Source organism: Phaenicophaeus curvirostris, chromosome 4 (genome assembly GCF_032191515.1).
Source record: "Phaenicophaeus curvirostris isolate KB17595 chromosome 4, BPBGC_Pcur_1.0, whole genome shotgun sequence".
NCBI lineage: Eukaryota > Metazoa > Chordata > Aves > Cuculiformes > Cuculidae > Phaenicophaeus > Phaenicophaeus curvirostris.
The window spans coordinates 4,934,399-4,954,008 of NC_091395.1; the positions used below are offsets into that span (position 1 = coordinate 4,934,399).

Consider the following 19,610-nt stretch of genomic DNA (forward strand, 5'->3'; position numbering starts at 1 on the left):
AATTTTGTTTTCAAATAATGCAATACTTGGAGAGGTACCTAGGGAGAAGAGCACAGAAAGTGAACATAGCAACAGTTCTCAGCAGAGTCCCAAAGATAAGTATTCCTGATTCTTCCATTTCTCTAACTCTTTTCTGTTACACTGTTTCACAGCCTCATACATAGAGTTCTGACCACTTACCAAATTATACTTGTATTTGGCAACCTCAGATAACTCCACTTAAAAAACCCCATCTAATCCTTGAATTATGACTTATCCATAGTCCCTGGCACATTTTAAACTAAACTTAGCATTGTACCCTTGCTTTCACTTCATTTGAATCACATAAATCAGGACTCATTCTTGTGAACTAAAACCAAGCAGTATTTTTAAAAGCTATGCTTTTTACAGTACTTGGATTCTAGCTTCAAAAACTGAATCAACACTATGTGTAAACTCCTGCATCGCATCCCCATTTTATACAGGATCCCTGAGTAATTTCTGAGAAGGATATAGTAGAAATGAGGACTTGTGCTCTTGCCACATCCGCTTAGCGGGAGCACAACAACACAAACCAGCTGTTATTTGTTAACATTTTTTGTAGCTGTTCATCCCTGTCATTCGATAAGCACAAAAGGAAATGACTTCTCAGCTCTAGTCTTAAACTGGATTTATAAAAGAATTAAACTTTTGCAACTTTGAACAAAATGAATTATACAATAATGTTAACATCTCTAAAATTTAATGACTTTGCATTTCCAGCATAAGTGTTAATTTTGTAATGTTCTAGTGGGTCTATGGACGGGTCTTTGCAACAAGAAGACACACCATACTGGGGGACTGATGAAGGAGACTCCCTGATCTAAGCTAACAGCAAAACCACTGAGATAATGACTGCATCACACAGGGTTACACTCTAGAATACAGAAAAAGAACTGTGGAAACGGCACAGAGCCATTCTGTGCATACGAGGTTTCAAAGTTTAGTTGGCGGAGATTAGCAAAAGTTAACTGAATTTGATGGAGCTATACTGGATGTACACTAAGTGAGGACCCCACACCGCGTTTCTGTAATGCCTCGCTATGATCCTCTCCTGTTCTGGGCTTTATCCCAGATTTCAATAAAATCTATATAGATGATCTCAGGAATTCCACTGGCCTTTGGAGCGGTACCCTAGTAAGAAAGAAGAATCAAACCTGTTCATTTTCTTCATACCACTAATGGTCTGAGGAAGTCACCGATATCTACTTCAAGACTTTGTACAATTCGGTTGCCTTTCCTAACCTTATCATGACCTCACTTCACTGACAGGAAGAAAATGCTGCCTGATTTCAGCAAGAACAGAAAAATATGTCCATATTGTGGGCAGATGAAATTGCTAAAGTTTGAAAAGTTCAAGTAATTTGTGCTTTTGGAAGTATCAAACACAGTTCTCTAATAAAATCAACTACAAATATTTACAGTGACTGTAAATATTTTTGACAGCGAGTGGGCTCTGGATTAAATTCTTCAGTGACTTAATATTAGAAGAGAGAGAATCCATTCCATTGTAACTAACTAAATTGTCAGAATACTAAAACTACTCTTTCCAGGAAAAGATTACAAGGTCAAATTCCCTTGCTAAGGTTTTCAGTATTGGGAAGACAATTCAGGCATATGTCTGTCTTCAAAATCAATAGAATATACGCATCTAAAACAGGAAGCAGCATCAGAAGCTCAACTACATCCTCTAAACAGTGCAACACACTAAGCAGGACCAAATGAGCACCCCGGTTACAGACTGGCGATCCATGACTTTGCTGCGCCGTTTGTTATTCTTACTTGCTGGTGTCCTACTCTGCAGCCCCAAAGAACAAAACATAGCATTCTAAGCTTAAATGCTCTGCATCTATCTACATGGAGACAGATGGGCTCTGGACTCTGATATTCAGCTCACAAGTGCATTTACTCTACTGTAGGTAACTGAAAGGACTTTGTTTGCTTTGACACAAAACATGAAATTACGTTTGCATACTGGAAATACTCACTCGGCAATAATCCAAAGTAGCAACATATTCATAAGATCCCAGAGATAGCTCAGGCCTTTCATAGTGGTCTATCCGTCGGCCAATGTGGTCCAGGTGTTGAAAGAAGAATGGAGGGACTAAAAGTCAACAGAAGAGCAGAAGAAACGTTTATATTTTGGGAAGGAGAGGAACAACCCGACAACTTCTTTAAATAGATGCAATGCACTAACGTAGGCATGTTACTGATCAAGGAAGAGTTTAAACACTTAACCAGGTTGCACTGGAGTTTTTCCCCACGTTGGCTTAAAAAACCCCAACCAAACCAAACCTCACAACATTCCAGTAATGCCAGCTCCTTTTGTATTTTGTGATGTGACATACTCCTCTAAAAATGTCCATTTTCTCGCACCTCTACTCTGTCAGACCTGAGTAGATAAAGCCGGCCCGGGTTTTTCTCACAGGCAGGAGCCAGCCACCCTCAGGACCCAGACCAAGGAGTGGCTATTCTGTTAGCAGGTTCCTCACTGCTTAATTCAGATCACCGGAGCTGGGGCTCTGCAGAAGACAGCGGCAAAACCAGCCCTTTTCCTATAGCCTGTGCTGCTTCATCCAAAACTGCCACTTCACTGGCAACAGCTCCACAAGGCTCACAAGCCTGGCCTTCTCTATGGCCAAGTGCTTTGGGTACAGTACATTGGCAACAACCTGCAGCTATGGATAAAAGGTGTAGAACTCCAAAGCATTAAGAAATCAAGTGGGTTTGCCACCAACAATTTCTGTACAGCCAGTCTAATGGCTGGAGTCACAGTCGGGAGGAGTCACGTCTGGTTATTAGCTCCTCTTTACTTAAGCAATAGATATTTAGAATGCCCTTTTTTCACGTTTTTGCCCATTACAAGTGTGTGTGTATGTGAGTGGGGGCAATATCTACCTAGTTTGTTGGCCATTTTTAGTCCTCATTTGTAAGTGCTTTAAAGACACTGTAGCAATACAAAGCATGATTTAAAACGGCACTGCAATTTAAGCCTCTTAAAATGTTCACAATGCATTTAAATTTCTCTTTTTATAAGAGTTCAAACTGCTAACAAACTGTGAAAATTGTTACCTGCTATGCATGCACAACTATCTGAGTGTCAGGCAGAAAAGAAGTTGGAACAAGTCTGTCAAGGTTCACATTTCAGAGTTGAAAAGATTACTGTATTAGGGAAAGTACTATACAGCTGTAATTCAGCAGAGGAAATCCAACTGGATACAAATGTCTAGAAAGGCTCGTTCTGGCAAAGATTTGGGATTTAGCCAAGAGCACAAGAACAGTTATGAGTCACATGCAGCACACTTGAACAAATATGGCATGGTATCTTCTGTGAAAACCAACACTTGTCACAGCAAGATTAATGGGTTATTTAACTATTGCATCCACAGTCATGGACAGGACCATGCTAACAGGCTTCTAAAGATTTGGTTCTTGCTGGACAGTTAGATTTCTTAAACTAAATTTTTTTTCACACAGAAGTTGCTTTCAGTTAGCAACACAAGCAGCTCTGGATCCTGCGTTGATATAATTTTGGATAACATTTTGATTATATGTGATTGGAATTCATGAGTCAGCATTGTTTTTCATACATTTATGTTTTTTAAACTGCACTGAACAAATGTTTCTATATATTCTCTTCTTCGACAGTGTCTTTTTAAATGTGACACAGGCCTAGCTACTGGATCTCACTAAACTATTTTCTCACCAAGTCAGGAAAATAATTTTAGGGATATTATATTGTTATACTATATTAAGCCCCATCCCTGGAGGTGTTCAAAGCCAGGCTGTATGGGGCTTTGAGCAAATTGGTTTAGTGGGAGGTGACCCTGCTGACGGCAGGGGGCTGGAACTGGATGATATTTAAGATCCCCAAATCATTCTAGGATTCTTTGATGTAGTTCTTTCTTATTTTTATGGAATTTGCATGGCTCACGTATCAGAGAAGCATCACTTACCATCGTTTATACAACTGCAAAATCCACACTGGTATCTTCTTCCACCTTCAATAAACTGCATGAAAGGACACATATACGCTTTGCACCGGTTGCAGCGGATCGGTCCAGTCTCACCGTGGTTTACAACATAAAGAGGCGTCTAGATGAAGAGGTAAATAAAGTTGTAAAAAGCAATGCAAACTCAAATCCAAATTAAGTGAGCTAGAAAGCTGCCACTCAGACTTAACTCCTGTTAGGGATCCCCTGATCAAGAGAGCATTCACCATTCAGCATTCACAGGGTGCTGGGCCATCGTGCCTAGACTGTGCTTTTGCCAAGAAAGGATGGACCAGACGATCCCTGAGGTACCTTCCACTCTGGTGATTCTATGGTACCATGAAAATCTGCAGTACTGTTGGCTGAATGCCATCGACCTCCTGAGGGGCTACACTGACAAGTTCTCTGGTAGTATTCTGGCATTTATCAGGAAGAGAGGAAGGATTCACATCAAAAGCCTACCAAGTTTTGAAAGCACTGGAAGTTTAGGGCTCCAGGCTGATTTTCTCTGAAAAAGGGTTTTTACAGCTCACTAAGAGAAATCTGCTGGAGTTGGGTATTTTGCCTTCTCTGTCAGACTGAGCTTCTCCTGAAAACATCTATTGCTGCTCATGTGTTGCAAACAGTCTCTCAAACAGGCATTTGCTTCCTGAAGCTTCTAATATTTTGTCCTAAATGCTGCCATGTTACATGCCATACTAATGTTTATATGTGGCCTGGGTCACCAGCTAGAGAAGGAGATTTACAAGAAATATTTATTGAAGGAAAGAACATACAGCAAACAAATACAGTATCTCAAGCACTTGTCAGTTTAATTACACTGACCACGCTCTGCCAAAAGCCACAGCTAATGGAAGATATTTTCCAGATGCCTCTTTCAGGAATAACTGTGCAGCAATTGAAAGATCCCTGTGATTACACTTAATGTAGGACAAGTCATACTTGAAACCACTATAAAAATGGAAGTTGGCTTAATTATTTGTGAAACTCTATGTTTGGTACTTTTCTTTCTTTCTTAATCTCAACTAAAAATATCTGAATATAAGAATAAGAAAAATCCAGAGTCTGGACACAGAACAGACCTCCACAAGAGGAAAAATGCTGACAGTCTTTAAATGCTCAAACATTACCACTAGCATATTAACTTTTTTTTTTTAAATTATTCTGTCTCTTCTTATGGAATGGACATTTCATCTATTAAACACTGTCTTTTACTGGAGCATAAGTCTTCAACTACCTAGAAAATTACTCATGTAATTCTAGCACTGCTTACATATATTTTGTTAGTTTATATTTTACAGATTACTTATTTCTCCAAAGGGTCTAATGCTTTTTGCCAAGGATTTTATACATATGAGTAGATTTTTTACTGTGTGGTTTTTAAGTGCTCCCTCTTGCTCCACTGAGATATTAATTTGCGTTCTTTTTTCTACAAAACCTGAGTTTAACGTGAATTAACCAATAATGTCAGCTGGCAAAGTATCAGGGTCAGTTTTCAGACATGAAAGCCTTGGCTATAAAACCTACTCATCAGCCATAACCGCTTAAGAAGTTTTAAAACTTCTGGGATTTGCTCGTTACTTGGAAATTTTCTAATTATCATTCTGCTGTATTAGTTTAATGAAGGCTGAATCTGGTTTGCAGTTAACATTATTATAGTATCTGACTTGGTAGGGAAAAAACTCAAGACTAAAACAACTCCTGATGCATTTATGCTCATTTGTTTAGTAACCTTAAAGCTCGTTTTGATATATTTAATATTATTCAAGAGCAAAGAAAATTGACCCCCAAATGATTATACTTCAAAATACCCATATTACAAACTTTACATAAAAAAAACATGAAAAAAGAATAGAAAAAGATAAATGCCATGAAGTTCAAACCTTAGGGGTCTACGTTCTTATACATAATTATTAAATTGCCTCTTTAAAGACAGTAAGAATAAAAATATTGGGGTATTTCCTTGTCTTTTTGATTTTGGAGTGTAATATTTAGTTTTCCCCTACCCTTTTAATTTCTTCTAAAACTGCTTCTTACAAATTTTAAAATGTGGGGTTAGAGCCTCACCAGCCTAAAGGTTACATTTGCAAAGACCTACATGCACATTCAACTTTATGCATTAAATGTTCATCTTGAAGTTACTAAGCGTATGTGCAGTGCATGAGGTTAAAATGTGCTCAAAGTCTTAAGTAAAAAGTAAAGTAAATCCACAGGCAATGTTCTGCAAATGCATGCTAGGCTGGACCCCGTATTGCCTTGCCCAGAGAAATAAAGGCTGAAACGCCAATAAAATCATACTGCAGAAGCTAGTAGCTACTTTTCCTTCTTAATAACTTGCAGAAACTTAGAATTTATAAAATTAAGGGGGAAAAAATAAATCAACGAAGCAAAACCAACCAAGACTGCACACAATAGAAGGAAATATTTTGTCTCGTAAACAAAAATCCTGCTAAAAAGCAGTATGTGCACTTTTATTGAATAGTACAATTTGGAATTTTTTGAAATTAAATGGAACTTAGATTTGAGTATTTTCTTTAAACTGTCTAACAATAAGGCTATCGGTAATTCCAGAATAAACACTCAGACCTAAAGCATCAAAACATCACTTCTTGATGTGAACAACACAGTTATGAAAGAAACTTTACCTTAACAAAACTGACATCTTCCAGGACATTACACTGTAAGACTAGACCTTCTACACACCAAGAGAAAGTAATTTCTGTTGGGGTGTCTAAACTGCTACTGCATTTCCAACTGTCAAAATAACTTCTGTCAGGGTGAAGTAGCTTCTTTTAACAAGATAGGTAAATCTCCACGGGAATATACAAAGATAAATAATACTGTGCATGCATTAAAAAGCATAAACTAAAGTAATAAGTTTAAACTAATGAATACATAAAAGAAAAACAGTCATAAAAGAGCCAGGGCACTAAATGGGAAAGTCTCATTTGATGTGCTCCACTCTGTAGATGTCACTGTCTACCAGAGAATTAAGCAGACATCTGTTCACAGTCACATGGAAGTCAGTGGGAAACTCTCATAGGAGCATGGGAATAGGATAAAATAAAACAAATATCTTTTTTTTGGTTTTTGAATAAATGCAATACTCCATTTTCTTCTGCCTTTCCACCTACAGGGTATCCAAATTTTCTCTCTTTCCTCTTTTAAATCTCTACCAATAATAAGTGAATCAAGTCAAGATATCTACCATAACTAGCTGGACATTTGCTATGCTTGTGGATTTGTTATGGCCTTACACTTCTCCCCCGCACCTCTTCATAAATCTTTGTCCAATTTGCCTGTTTGGGCCACCTAAATGAGAACAGAGCCAGATCTCACAGAAAGGAACACCGAGGTATTGATTGTTGGCATTTCAGCACTACCAACATACAAATATTTCTCAAAAGCAATGACTAAACAAAGCTCTTGGTAGCCTAAATCTGAACGGGACACACAAGAGGGATCCCTTTTATGCAAGCTGAGAGTACAGAGGCAGAAACAATCAGCTGTGCTGGGAGGCAGAACATTATTGGGTTTAAGTTAAAGCAAAGGAGGATTTGGCAGAAGAGATGGGAAATGCTGCAAGAGACCTGCATAAACTTCCCCTTCTCTGGAATCTCAGGGCCTCACTGGAGCGCAAGTCCCGAAAGTTGATCTGATAAACCGTAATTCATCCTACTATTAGTCCAAACATAGCTAGGATAGCAAGAGTTTTATTTTGGAAACAGTTCAGCAAGAACATCTCTCAGGAGTCAGAACGATATCACAAAGCAATAGACAGACATTGGTGGCACAGCTCCAAGACTAAAGAAATCCATAAAAATTTCCAAAGGGACTGTAACGTGCGCTTTAAAGTCCAAGAAAACTGAATTACTACTGCTTGCTATAAAAATGAAGTCCTGATCCACTCTGGGGTTCCTTACGATGCCTGCAAAGTATCACCGTATTTATACTGCAGGATTAGTGCTGCAGCTGGAAACTATAAGTGTAGGAGCAAGGACTGTGATGAAACTCAAGACCATCACGGTACATCTCTGGAAAGGTGTGCTAAAGAGAAAAATCACAGGAGTGTCTCTGGAGAACAAGAGAGACAAACACTGAAGAAAACTAGCCATTGATCAGACAACAAAATAAAATATATACAGCTCAGTTCTTAGACATACTTATCATAGAACCGTTTGGGTTGGAAGGGATCTTAAAGATCACCCAGTTCCAACCTCTCTTGCCACAGGCAGGGACACCTCCCACCAGCCCAAGCTGCTCTCAAGGCCTTGAAAACCTCCAGGGATGGGGCAGTCACAAGTTCCCATGGCAACTTGGGCCAGTGCCTCACCACCCTCATGGTGAAGAATTGCTTCCTAACGTCTAATCAAAATTTTCCCCCTTCCAATCCAAAGCCATGCTTTTGAAGGACAAGACCACTGAAAACCAAAGAGTGTCACTCTATACAGCATAAGATTGTATACTACACCCGACACGTTGCATTTCAACTGCAAATTATCTCAGCGGCAAAGGATTCTGAAAGCACAACCCATGAAAACCCCTGGGTTAGGGGATGTTAGGTTTCATAACATGTTTAGATGAGGGCTATTTGTTTCAAAAGGAAGAGTCTCTCACAGGCTTGAAAAGTTACACAGATCCATAACTCCTGATGACTTCCAATATGAGTTCCTTAAAAATTATATTCTATGATCAGTATTATACACTTCTGATGTCCTGCGAATGCTAAACATTGTGTTTGCATGGGTGATTAACACAAAAAAAAATGATACAAACCTGCCATCTCTTCGATGCAGTCAGTACATTAGACAAGCTGAGCAGTTTGCCGGTGCAACAAATTCCAAAAGGTAGCATTTCTAGAGTTATTATTTACACAGACAGTGATATAAGTCTAATTAAAATACTCATACAAGAATTTTAAGGTACGCTGTACAATATAGCATTATAATGAACAGAGGAGAAGGCTGTTGGACAACTCTGGTGCTACTGTCCTAAGTATATCTCGTGTTTAATTAGTACAGTAAAGAGATGAGGAAAAAATTCCTCTGGATAATCAAAGAGAATTTTGAAACCCAATACTGATGTTTTTGGAAAAAAAAAACCTAGGTCATAAGCCAAACTGTCTCTGTTTCCCAGGACTGTTGCAGGGGTTTGTTTTCTTTTATTATACCATCATAGATCGCTTTTGAGAAAGATTAACCAGTCTACAAATAATCCCTTGGTTTTGAGCTGGCTTACTGATTCACATTAAAATGTCAAGAAAGCATTTCCCTTTGTGATATTCCTACTATCTTTTATCAGAAACCATCTTCTCCAAAAGCAGAAATTATTTTGCCTATTCTTGGTTTTTAGATGTTGAACATTCATCAGTTCCCTCAGCTGATGACTCCAGCCAATTTGGACTCTCTCTTCTGCAGAGTTCAGGGCAGGTTCAAGTATTTTCCATAACACATGTTACCTGATGGCATGGTTACAGTATCAACCACGTAACGTGGCATCTCTTGCTCTATCCTCATTTTCACAGACCAGACGTAATGATAAAATTTTGATGTAAAGAAACACCAAAATTAGTTAGCTTACGTCCTTAGAACTTCCATATCATGCAGGTCACAGAAGTGGGCAGTCGGGGAAAAAAAAAAGGTGAAGTTTGCTATCCATGCTTAAGAGAGGCACCACAGGTTCTCCCGGTCACAATCTCAGACCAGGAACACCCAGCATTAACAAGCCAACCCTCTCCAGCACTTCTCAGCTTTGAAGTGCTGACTGTTATTTGGATGTACGGACATTCTGTATCTCAAGTGAAGGTCAGCAGCCAGGATTAACTGGTGATATAAGCAGGAGCGTGAAATTGGATAATCAAGAAACTGTGATGAATAACAGACTTACAAAATGATAGCACTTTCAAACAACTGGATCTCAAGCAAGGCCTGTCTCAGTGCAGCCTCTACGCTCACCCTAGCAAGAGTGGGAGCTGATACAGAAGCACACACACAGGTAGAGAAGAACAAGGGAAGGTGTAAGAGACAGACAAAGCTACACTAGGACAGTGCTATCACTGTCATTTTGTTCCTCCTCCTCTTCCTATCAGCACCCCTGAGGGCAATATGCACACACTAAATCACAGGAGAGGACTGAGGTTCATGGCTCTACTACTCCACAGTTCCACTTCCCACAGATAAGGATCAAGACCATCCAGCACTGACTGCAGTCCTTGTCTGCCATGCTTAGGTATGATTGTCACACTAGCTGTAACGCCACTGAAAGATAAGACAGGCAAGTTTTCAGAAGTTTCTCTGTAGAAATGGTAAGTAATAACTACAGGCAAGGTAAACTAGCTCTACTGATCACAGGACTTTCACAGTTACATTAAAAGTTTGGGTTTCAGTGATTTGTTCTCTGTTTGGCTTGTAATTCATTCGGCATAGAACAAAATAAAAGATACCTAGCAATATATTTGACGGAAGTAAACAGAACTCTTAAAGACGCCTCATTCAGGCATCAGTTTTATTTTTCTGCAGATGGCTGCAGGCGAGCTCTAGAGCATCTTCAAAATAGCAGACAGAATTCAGGCTCCAAATGCCATTACCACTGACTTTTTGACAGTCTCTTGCATGTGCTATATCACATCAGTGCTAGTTTATGCTCAATCACATTTTTCAAGATTGCTAAATAAATGATAAATCTGACACCACAGTTCAAAATACAAGCACAGGCTGTAATATTTCTGCTGTATTATTTCTGCTTTAGAAGGTCAAAGACCATTTCATGCAAACACAACTGTGACCGTTTCTAACATACCCTAGAACACCCTTAGGATAGCCAATCAAGCAGCACTCATGTCATACTCGTAGAATGTCCACCTTTAGGTTTAAGGAATAAATGTTTAAGTTTGCAAATAAATCCAAATGTAGCGTAGTGATCACTGAAGCAACACACCTCCTAAACGAGAATTCTGCATCAGAAGAACATTACCAATGTCATTCATGTCCTTGTATCAAGGACAAACCTAAAACTTCACTGTAGATTTCAGGACCATTTTGGCCTGCCAGGCTGTCATCCACTTTAGAGAGCAACTATGCGGCTTTTTCCTGTGTATACATATACAAACACATATGTAGGTAGGTAGACAGATACGTGCCTCTGTGTGTGTATGTTTATACACATATATATAATATTTTTCAGCATTTGACAGAAAAGCAATTACCGCCTTAAAATCACGCATGGAAGTCTGATTAATGGAGAGCTTCCTTCCTTCTCTCCTTCCTCAAAACCTTGAGTTCTCTCTCTTTTGTTAGAGGGCATTCCTGTGTTTTTTTAAGCCAACCGAATACTCATGTTTGCATTCCTGAGAATTTTCTACAATAGGACCTCTCTTACTCCTATTTTTGCGCAGTCAAACATATTAAAGAAAGAAACTTTCATTAGGGGAAGGAAAAAAAAAAAGCATAGAAAAGCTGAAGAGTGCTTTAATTTGAGGTGGATAAAATAGTTCTGCATGCCTGCATGCCCTTCTGAACAGTTTATTAGTAAACATGCCTCTAAGGCTAATTAATTTATTGCCATTGAAATCAAAGAACAGAGAATGCTTAAAGTGTCACACTGCATTCACAAGCCAGCTATAGCCAGCCAGTTGCCACAGGAGTACTTAGAGAGTTCAAGGAGAATTTTTGTTATGTGAACAAAAAGCAGTACTGAATATATTCCCTCTGAAGCGAGGCTATTTGGGATGAGTTAGATACCCTTTTAGAAAAGTCACATCCTTTCTCCAAAGTTTGTTTTGAAGGTCAATAGCAAAACTAGCTGTTATTTAAAAAAAACCACATCAGGTAGGAATGTTCATACTCCGAGTCTATGCTTTCGTTACTATGATAGCTGGGATACTTCAAATAGACTCCAGAGTCTCCAAATAGTAATGAAGTTTGTATACAACTACTCTCTTTTATTAATACTGAGCCATAACTAAATGTTACAAGTAAGGGGCTGTGTGAAACTGAGTTATGAGCAAAGCAATCCCGCAAAGGGTGGAGACCTATTCTACTACTCCTTCAGGCCAGGGCTGAGGAGGTAACCTATACCTCCATCTATGAAAAAGCAGCTCTCTCCACCTATTTCCCGTCCTACAAGAAGAAGAGCTTCCCTTCCCCCAGAATTAATGAAGGGGCATTTGGTAAAAAGAAGATTTAGTCTCTTCTACGCAACAGCATCAGTCTGCTGTGATTTGTCCCAAGATAGAACCTGGTGCAACGTTTGTTTGATACCAAAAAGTCAAAACCAAACCACACAACCTTCACCTTCCTGTTCAACTTTAAAGAACATTTTTTTCCTACGTAATTACACACTTTACATGGTTGCATCCAAAATACAACACTGTGCTAATACGCACAGATAAGTAAAACAACTAATTGAAAATGCTGTAACAGCTTCTTTTTAAAAAGCAAAACACAAACTTCTCCTCCTGAACGTACTAAATACCAGCATGTTCTGAATCTCTGAAGTTTCCAAGGCAACTGAGTCACATCCCTGAGAGCTTAAAGTTAGAGCCTGCGCAGCCTTATAATGTTTAATTTACTGCTGTTGCTACAATCAGCTTTGGCCAGTAGATAAAAGATGACAAACACCATTTCAGGAGAGCAAAGTGCACCCTGCAGAGGAACATACATACAGAATGGCAGATGCCATTCAGGCAGCTATTTTGAGTCAGAAGTACCTAACAACAGCCAAAGTCACTTTTTACTTGAGTGTCATTTTGTTGCCAAAACAAATTATCAATGTCATTGGCCAGGTAATTAAATGAGTATGAATGTTAACTCATTATTTCCCTTCTTTATTTACTGTTGCTTAGTCAGGCTTTTCTTCTGCCATTACCATCCTGAAGAACAGTCAGTCTCCAACTTTTTACGTTACATCACCTTTAGAATGGCATTTTCCCAATCTAAATTTCAGATTTGTAAAAAATTAATGAGGAACTGATTACAAAATGAATAAGGTTTATATAAATGTCAAATTTCAAGTCACTTACCCCATCTCTCAGAATTACCTCCTTACCATAACAACAATGGTATATGGAAAAATATACTGCAGAAATATTTTAAAGAGCACACTTTAAGAGTATTTTAAAATGTACATTAAAAACAAAAAGGCAGAAAAAACCCTAAATCAGGTAATTTACTTCAATTAGGAAAAGCTCTGCTGCCAAAGCCTTTGCTAAACTTGGCTCTGAAACAGGTTTAGTTGCAGCCCAATAGACTAACAAACTTTCTAGTAGTTGATGAAGTTTTGGGAAGCAACCCAATTCAAAAAGGCTTTTCTACCAAATGCAGGCTAGCATGGGACATGCTCCATAAAGAAAGCCTCACCTAATACCGGATGTATGCACCTCTAAATCAAGCATTATGACATCCAGCTTGCATGTGCTGACCTCCAGAATGATAAAAAATGTTCTGGGTGAGGCATCTGAAGATGTTTGAGACTTCTGGACTCTCCATATCATGCACAGGAGAGTCAGATCCCCCAGAGAAGATATGCAAAACCTTCAGACATTAACTTGGCACTAGCTAGTTGAAAATATTAAAATAAAATAGCATTGACAGAGCAAGAGAGAGTGCCAAATACCCATCCTGCTCCATAGTCCAAGCAGAGTCAGAACTATGACACCAGAGTCCCACAGTTCTCTCACAAATGAAGGAATCAATAATGATGCTTTAGAACATATTTTATTTTAGTACTTGGAAAATGGAAGAAATACTACTGCTTAGCGGGGTACAGCAATGGGTTCAGGATACAAGTTTATGCTACCTGGACAGTCTCTACAAGGACTGATTGTACCAAGTAGCTCAAAACCTGATTGGTTATAAAAATAGCAAGGCAGTCCTAAGAACAAGGAGGAATGTCTGGTAGCATGGCCCTAACCTGAGATTAACTGGTCTAGTTGTAATCTACAGTGTGGTATTGGAGTATGTGGTCTCTTTTGAACCCACTGACTTCCACACTTGGAAGTTTAGGGGGAGGCAAAAAACTCTTCTGTACAAACTCTCAAACAGCTTTGTGGTCAGCCCCTCTTTCCCTGGGGGGTGAAAAAGCATTTCAACATCATCAGACTAACCATCCTAACCATTAGTTATATCACAGGTGCAGGGCTTCTAGAAGCCCTCACCATGCTCCAGAAAAATACAACAACTGGCACAGACTATTTCAATAGTGCACCCCAAAGACAACGTCAAAATCATTCTCTCCGGGATCTTGGACAATCCAGTGACCAGAACTGCGGAGCATACAAAGCAATCTGTCCCACTTAGAATTCAAAGATAGCAAAATACTATCTCCTTACCAGTCAACAGCTGCTGGTTTTGCTGTGGTGTACTCATTCAAAAGGAGGAAGCTTTTGTTACCTACACTGAAGAGAAGCCCAGTATTGTCAACAGACACGAAGCACTTTTGAATAACTTAGATATAAAGAGTCATATGACGTCTACACAAAGAGAAAAGGTCATTAAACATTCCATAAGCTCTGGTATTTCATTCTTACTAGCTGTGAATACAAAGAGGAATCTCACTTACTTCAAATCCCAAGTACATATGGGGATTACAAAGTAAGAAGCCAATGCTGAGAAGGGCCAGACATTTCAAAACAGACAGCAGAGCAAAACTGTCATCAAGGTCTCCTTCAGAACCTTTTTTCCAGAATATTTTCTTGGACTTAGTGTTTTTTGGTAGTGAAAAAACCCGCTTCCTACTAGTATGGACAATTTTACTGTCTAACAGTTGCATTCCTCTCTAAAAAGACACACAGTGTGTGATATTACTGAACTGTACTTAAACCCAATTGGTTACGTAAGCTTCAGCACCCAGAAGGAAAGAAGGCAGCAATACAAACAAAGAACTTCTTAGTGATCCCAGAGCTACAGACCAGCACGTCCTACTTCTACAAAAAGTAAACTGGTAGATACTACAATGGAGGAGATCACAAAAAGACACACAGATAAACAGGATATGCAGAGGATGAGCTGATGTGGCTCCGGAGAAGAGATGTCGTGACATATAGATCCACTGGGTCCTGGCAAGTGTCAGCCACCACGCAGATAAGTGTGACCTAGCTGGTACAACGTATTGCTTTTTAAAGAAGTACTTCAACTGAATCCATCATCAGAAGTTCTTAAATTAGTCTCATGCAATATAGGGGAATGGTCTTCTGAGAACAAGTAACTAAGTAAAAGATAGTAATCAGAGGGTAAAGCAAAAATGACATCTTTTTACATTGGGCAGATGGTATCAGTAAGCACCTCAAGGCTCTGATCTGCAGCCTGCGCTTTCTAACACACCCCTAAGAGAAAGGAGCTGTCAGTAAGATGTTCCATTTGAATTGCTTTGTACTGCCTAGAAATAGAAACAAAGTATTCTTCACTCTCCTGAAACCAAAGTTCTGCATGAGCACATAACTACGGATAAATGCATGTGTCTACATAAAAATGCGCTTCAAACTAAATCTACAGCCTGCTCACCCTTCTTAGCAGCTACAGAATAGAGACAGCAGAATCTCAGTCTCCACTGAGGCCAGGGTAGATTGGAAGACTGTGCAAATTGCCCTGATTTTTCACATATATTTAACGTTTGAGCGACTTGTTTAAAACTCAAAGGAGTAGACTTGGGGTCTAAAAGGAAATTCACAATCTGGTACTTGACATTGCTCTTGAAACCAAAAAACTATTTATAACATTGAATCATGTGCTAGTTATTCACCTCGCTCAACTTTTAGCTTCTGCTAAGCTTGCAGTTCTACCTAGGAAACCATAGTACCATGCCTGTAAAAACCATGGCTTTCCAAACAGTCCAGGAGCACTGGTCACCATCAAAGTTCATTATCCTAGAAATGCTAAATGGCATTTAGCTCACAAACATCAGCATTTCTGAGAAGTAATTCCATTCCAATTTTATCTTTTAACTAGCTAATAAACTCAGGAGAAAATGAAAAGTTTAATATTAAATTCCCAACAACTAATATTTCTAAAAAAAATAAGAAAGCACATGGTAGAGAACGACGACACGTGACTACTAAGGAGCAAAGAAGGTAATTGAGATATTTAAATATTTAAAACTATTGATAATTATTTTGAGTTGTTTATATTTGCCTTTACAACATGAAATACTCATAGCTATCTTTTGTTATCAAGTAGTATTAAATGTTAAATCAAGATCACATGGCTTATTCAGGCTCTGGAAACATTCATACATCTCCAAAACAAATTCACATAGGGCTTGGTCTATGATGATAACAGTGAGAGTTAGTTTATTTTTATAGACTGTTGCTAAAGCACTGGGGCACTAAAAATAACTTCTGTCAAACAATGATACTGTATTCTCAAACTATAACAAACAAATACTTTCCATAGATCATCCAAATCAGGAGGGTGAAAATGAACTGTTATTTTTGAAGAAATAATAAATAAGGACTTGGTAAAGATAAGACTAATAAATGTCTAGAGTTGTTAAGCTATTGGGCAGGGGATAAGGCATGAATGCTTAATAGACTTTGTTTAGAAGGATTTATAGCGCACGTAATATTCACTAGTCTACAGTTTTTTACATGGGCTGTAGGTTTTTTATAGTGATCTTTGAGAGACTGTTCGCCCTCCACGCATTTTGCCCCTTTAACTTTCAACTGGAGGGCTTTTCTGAATAAATCCATCTCCCTTGCTCCGCTCTTCTGAAGCTCAGTGCCAACGTGCCAAGAGTTGCCAACCTAGCTGCTCGTTGTAGGATTTGCTTCCCGAAAGAAAGAACAAGCCATCTGAAGACTCTGCTGAATCCTCAGATTATTTGGAAATGGGAGCAAAACAAGGTTTTCCCTTTGGTTTTAAGTGTCTTAGAACAGTAATAGCACAGGGAAAAAAAAGAGACATACACGAATTCTATGGCAACAGAATACTGAAAATACAAATATGTTTAATATAATATTTTAAATTCATCCGCAAAGAAAAATACCAATAAATTAAGAATTATATTTATGGAACACTCATAAGCCTATTGGTCACTTGAACGGCCCCGATGGCCTATAGCTTTTTTAATACAGCTTTACTAACACAGAAAGACATGGTCTATGCATCATAATGGTTTTTAAAAATGTGTAGATATGCTGAAGTCCTTACAGTTGAAGTGCGATAGGTCAGTTTCTCAGCTGTTCTTAACCACATTACCAGCTGCACAAACCATTTGTGGCTATTTCACACCCACAGCCTACTAAATCATTGTAGTCACTGATTTTCTTCCCCCTCCTTTGAAAAGAAACAGAACTTAAATTCTCCAGGTTCTAACAATGAATATATTAGAAACTGCAGAAGTGGAGACACATCTGCAGCTAAAGATGCAACAAAGATCAATGAAGGGGAATTCTTTATTAAAAGGTTAGAGAAAAAAAATCCAATTATTTTAAACAATTACTATGTACAACATGCTGTTTATTGAGAGACATTAGACAGATTCCCACTTCGTACTGAGCCTTGTACCAATGTGATGAGTATCACCTGTAGGCACTGTTAAAAGGCAGTTAAGGGCATCCACCAGATAGGCTAGATATTCTGAAACCACAAACATCCTGCGCCTTGCAGTCACTGGTTCCAGGCAGAACGCACTGTACTGGGCAATTCAGAGACACAAACCCATGAACTTATTTTACCACCATAAAAAGCCCAGTTCTTTCAAATGAAGTGGCTTTTCAGAATTAAAGTGGTTACAAATCCCATACGGAAGACCATTTTTATTAGATCTTAAGAGTAAGATCGTATTTTGGCAGCAGCAGTGAAGACAAAAGGCACAGGCAAGCCTTGGAAAAACTACCTCAGCTAAGACTGCCCAGCACTTCCTACTGAAACACCATCTCTTCAGTTCTTATAACTTTACCAAGCTATAATTGTCCAGACTAAAATTTTCCATGCTGGACTTCTGCCAATTTTGAGAGACCTTTTTTTAGCCTCTTCCAAGAAAGAGGCAAGAGAAAAATATACTACTCTTTACAGATTAATGAATTCTACTGACCTTCACAACAGCTTGAGAGCACTAATGCTTCAGAAGGGTTGGGTCACTGCTGATGCTGGGAAAACCCTCCTGAACTTGGCCAAGTACAAGTGTTTGTACATACTGCTAATTTATGTAGGCAGAAGAGATTTAGATTTTAGCAACTCATTGATCACCTTATCCAAACACTATGCAGAAGACAGGGAAGTCGTGCACGGCAGACATACAGGACTAGAGGCAGACTGAAAGACACACAAATGAAGAGCCAACATGAAAGCAGAATTGGTAAGCGCCAACCTGGACACCGAAACTGGGATAAAAAGTAGCAAAAAGTAAAAGGTTGGCCAGTAAAGTGAAGGGGCAGAGAAGCAACAGTGGAATTTTCACCTAGGAGAAAAAGCAGTGGGGGGGGGGGTGCAACAAGCCAAGTCTGCACATTCTCCTCAGGAACTGGAATGAAATGCAAAAATGCTGTCTAGCAGACAAATGGCGAGACTCAGTATCTGCAGAACCATAAGTAATACATCCTATTTCCCTGTGGACCACAGAGAAGATAGCTACATGCTACCCTTCTAATGTAATATTCTTAATTCAAACTACCAAGATCTGTTGAATTGGAAGTTATCCATCCTGATAAAGAATAACATATGTTTTTTTCCAACATATTTTTCAAAAAAAACCCCCAAGAATTTATAACTAATAAAACAAAGTTAAAGAAAAAGCAAAGACTGCAAAATCAAGCACTGAAAGTCTTTGGTGTTTTAATTAGGTTTTTCTGTGCGTGGATTTTATAAGGAGATTTTAAAGATGCAATCACATACTACGAATTTTCATTAAATCCCTGGGGTTTTTTTTTCCCAGCAAACAGTGCTCTGAAAGCAAATTAGTGCAGTGCGTGAAAAAGGAGATGCATTCTTGCAAACCTTTGCCACAGAATTCAGCAGCTGTGCAATGGAGGAGGCAGGAGTTGAAGAAAGATGATCCTATAGATAGGATGATGCACCTAAATGCCGCACTTGAAAACTAGTTTTATCCTTGCTACTCATACACTCCTTTGGGGATGCCAGGAAATGCAAGTAATTGTCTTACGACCACAGCAATACTGCCAAACTGCAGAAATACTTTGCAAATGAAGTAGGGACATGTTTGCAATATGAAGGGCTATTACAGACAGTAACATAAAAAAAAAATCAAGTCAGTGGCAACAGCGAGTGGTTACATCTGCCTTCTTTGTATGACTCAGCTCATCCAAGCAGAAAATACCATGATCTGCTCAGTCTGCTGTGAAATTAAATTACTTTGTAAAGAACTAAATGGGAAAAGTCCGTTTTTCCAGTGTAACTGTCCATATCTTAAAATGCACTTGATATAGTTTGTGGTTGTCCTCTTCTTTAACGTCTTTGCCTACACCTGTAGAGATCCAGCAAAGCAAGCAACTGACAAAGTTGGCATAAACTAAAGGCCATCATGGGAACACCAGGAACCCAGTGGTTCAGATCACTCAGCCATCTCTCCTATACCTTCTCAAGATAAAGATTTTTATCCCTTGAATTTGCACTGCAACCCAAGTACATCTCAGTTTTCTGTCACCTC

General features: G+C 38.8%; 1 protein-coding gene across 1 annotated transcript in view; it reads right to left on the reverse strand.

The window, feature by feature from the left end:
* Positions 1-19,610, reverse strand: part of SEC24D (SEC24 homolog D, COPII coat complex component) — a 56,562-nt gene that overhangs the window by 16,057 nt on the left and 20,895 nt on the right. The window contains exons 9-10 of the mRNA XM_069855180.1: positions 3,975-4,113; positions 2,007-2,122 (exon numbers count right to left, since the gene is read on the reverse strand). Of these exons, the coding sequence (XP_069711281.1) occupies positions 2,007-2,122; positions 3,975-4,113 (255 nt within the window). The remainder of the gene's footprint in view (positions 1-2,006; positions 2,123-3,974; positions 4,114-19,610) is intronic.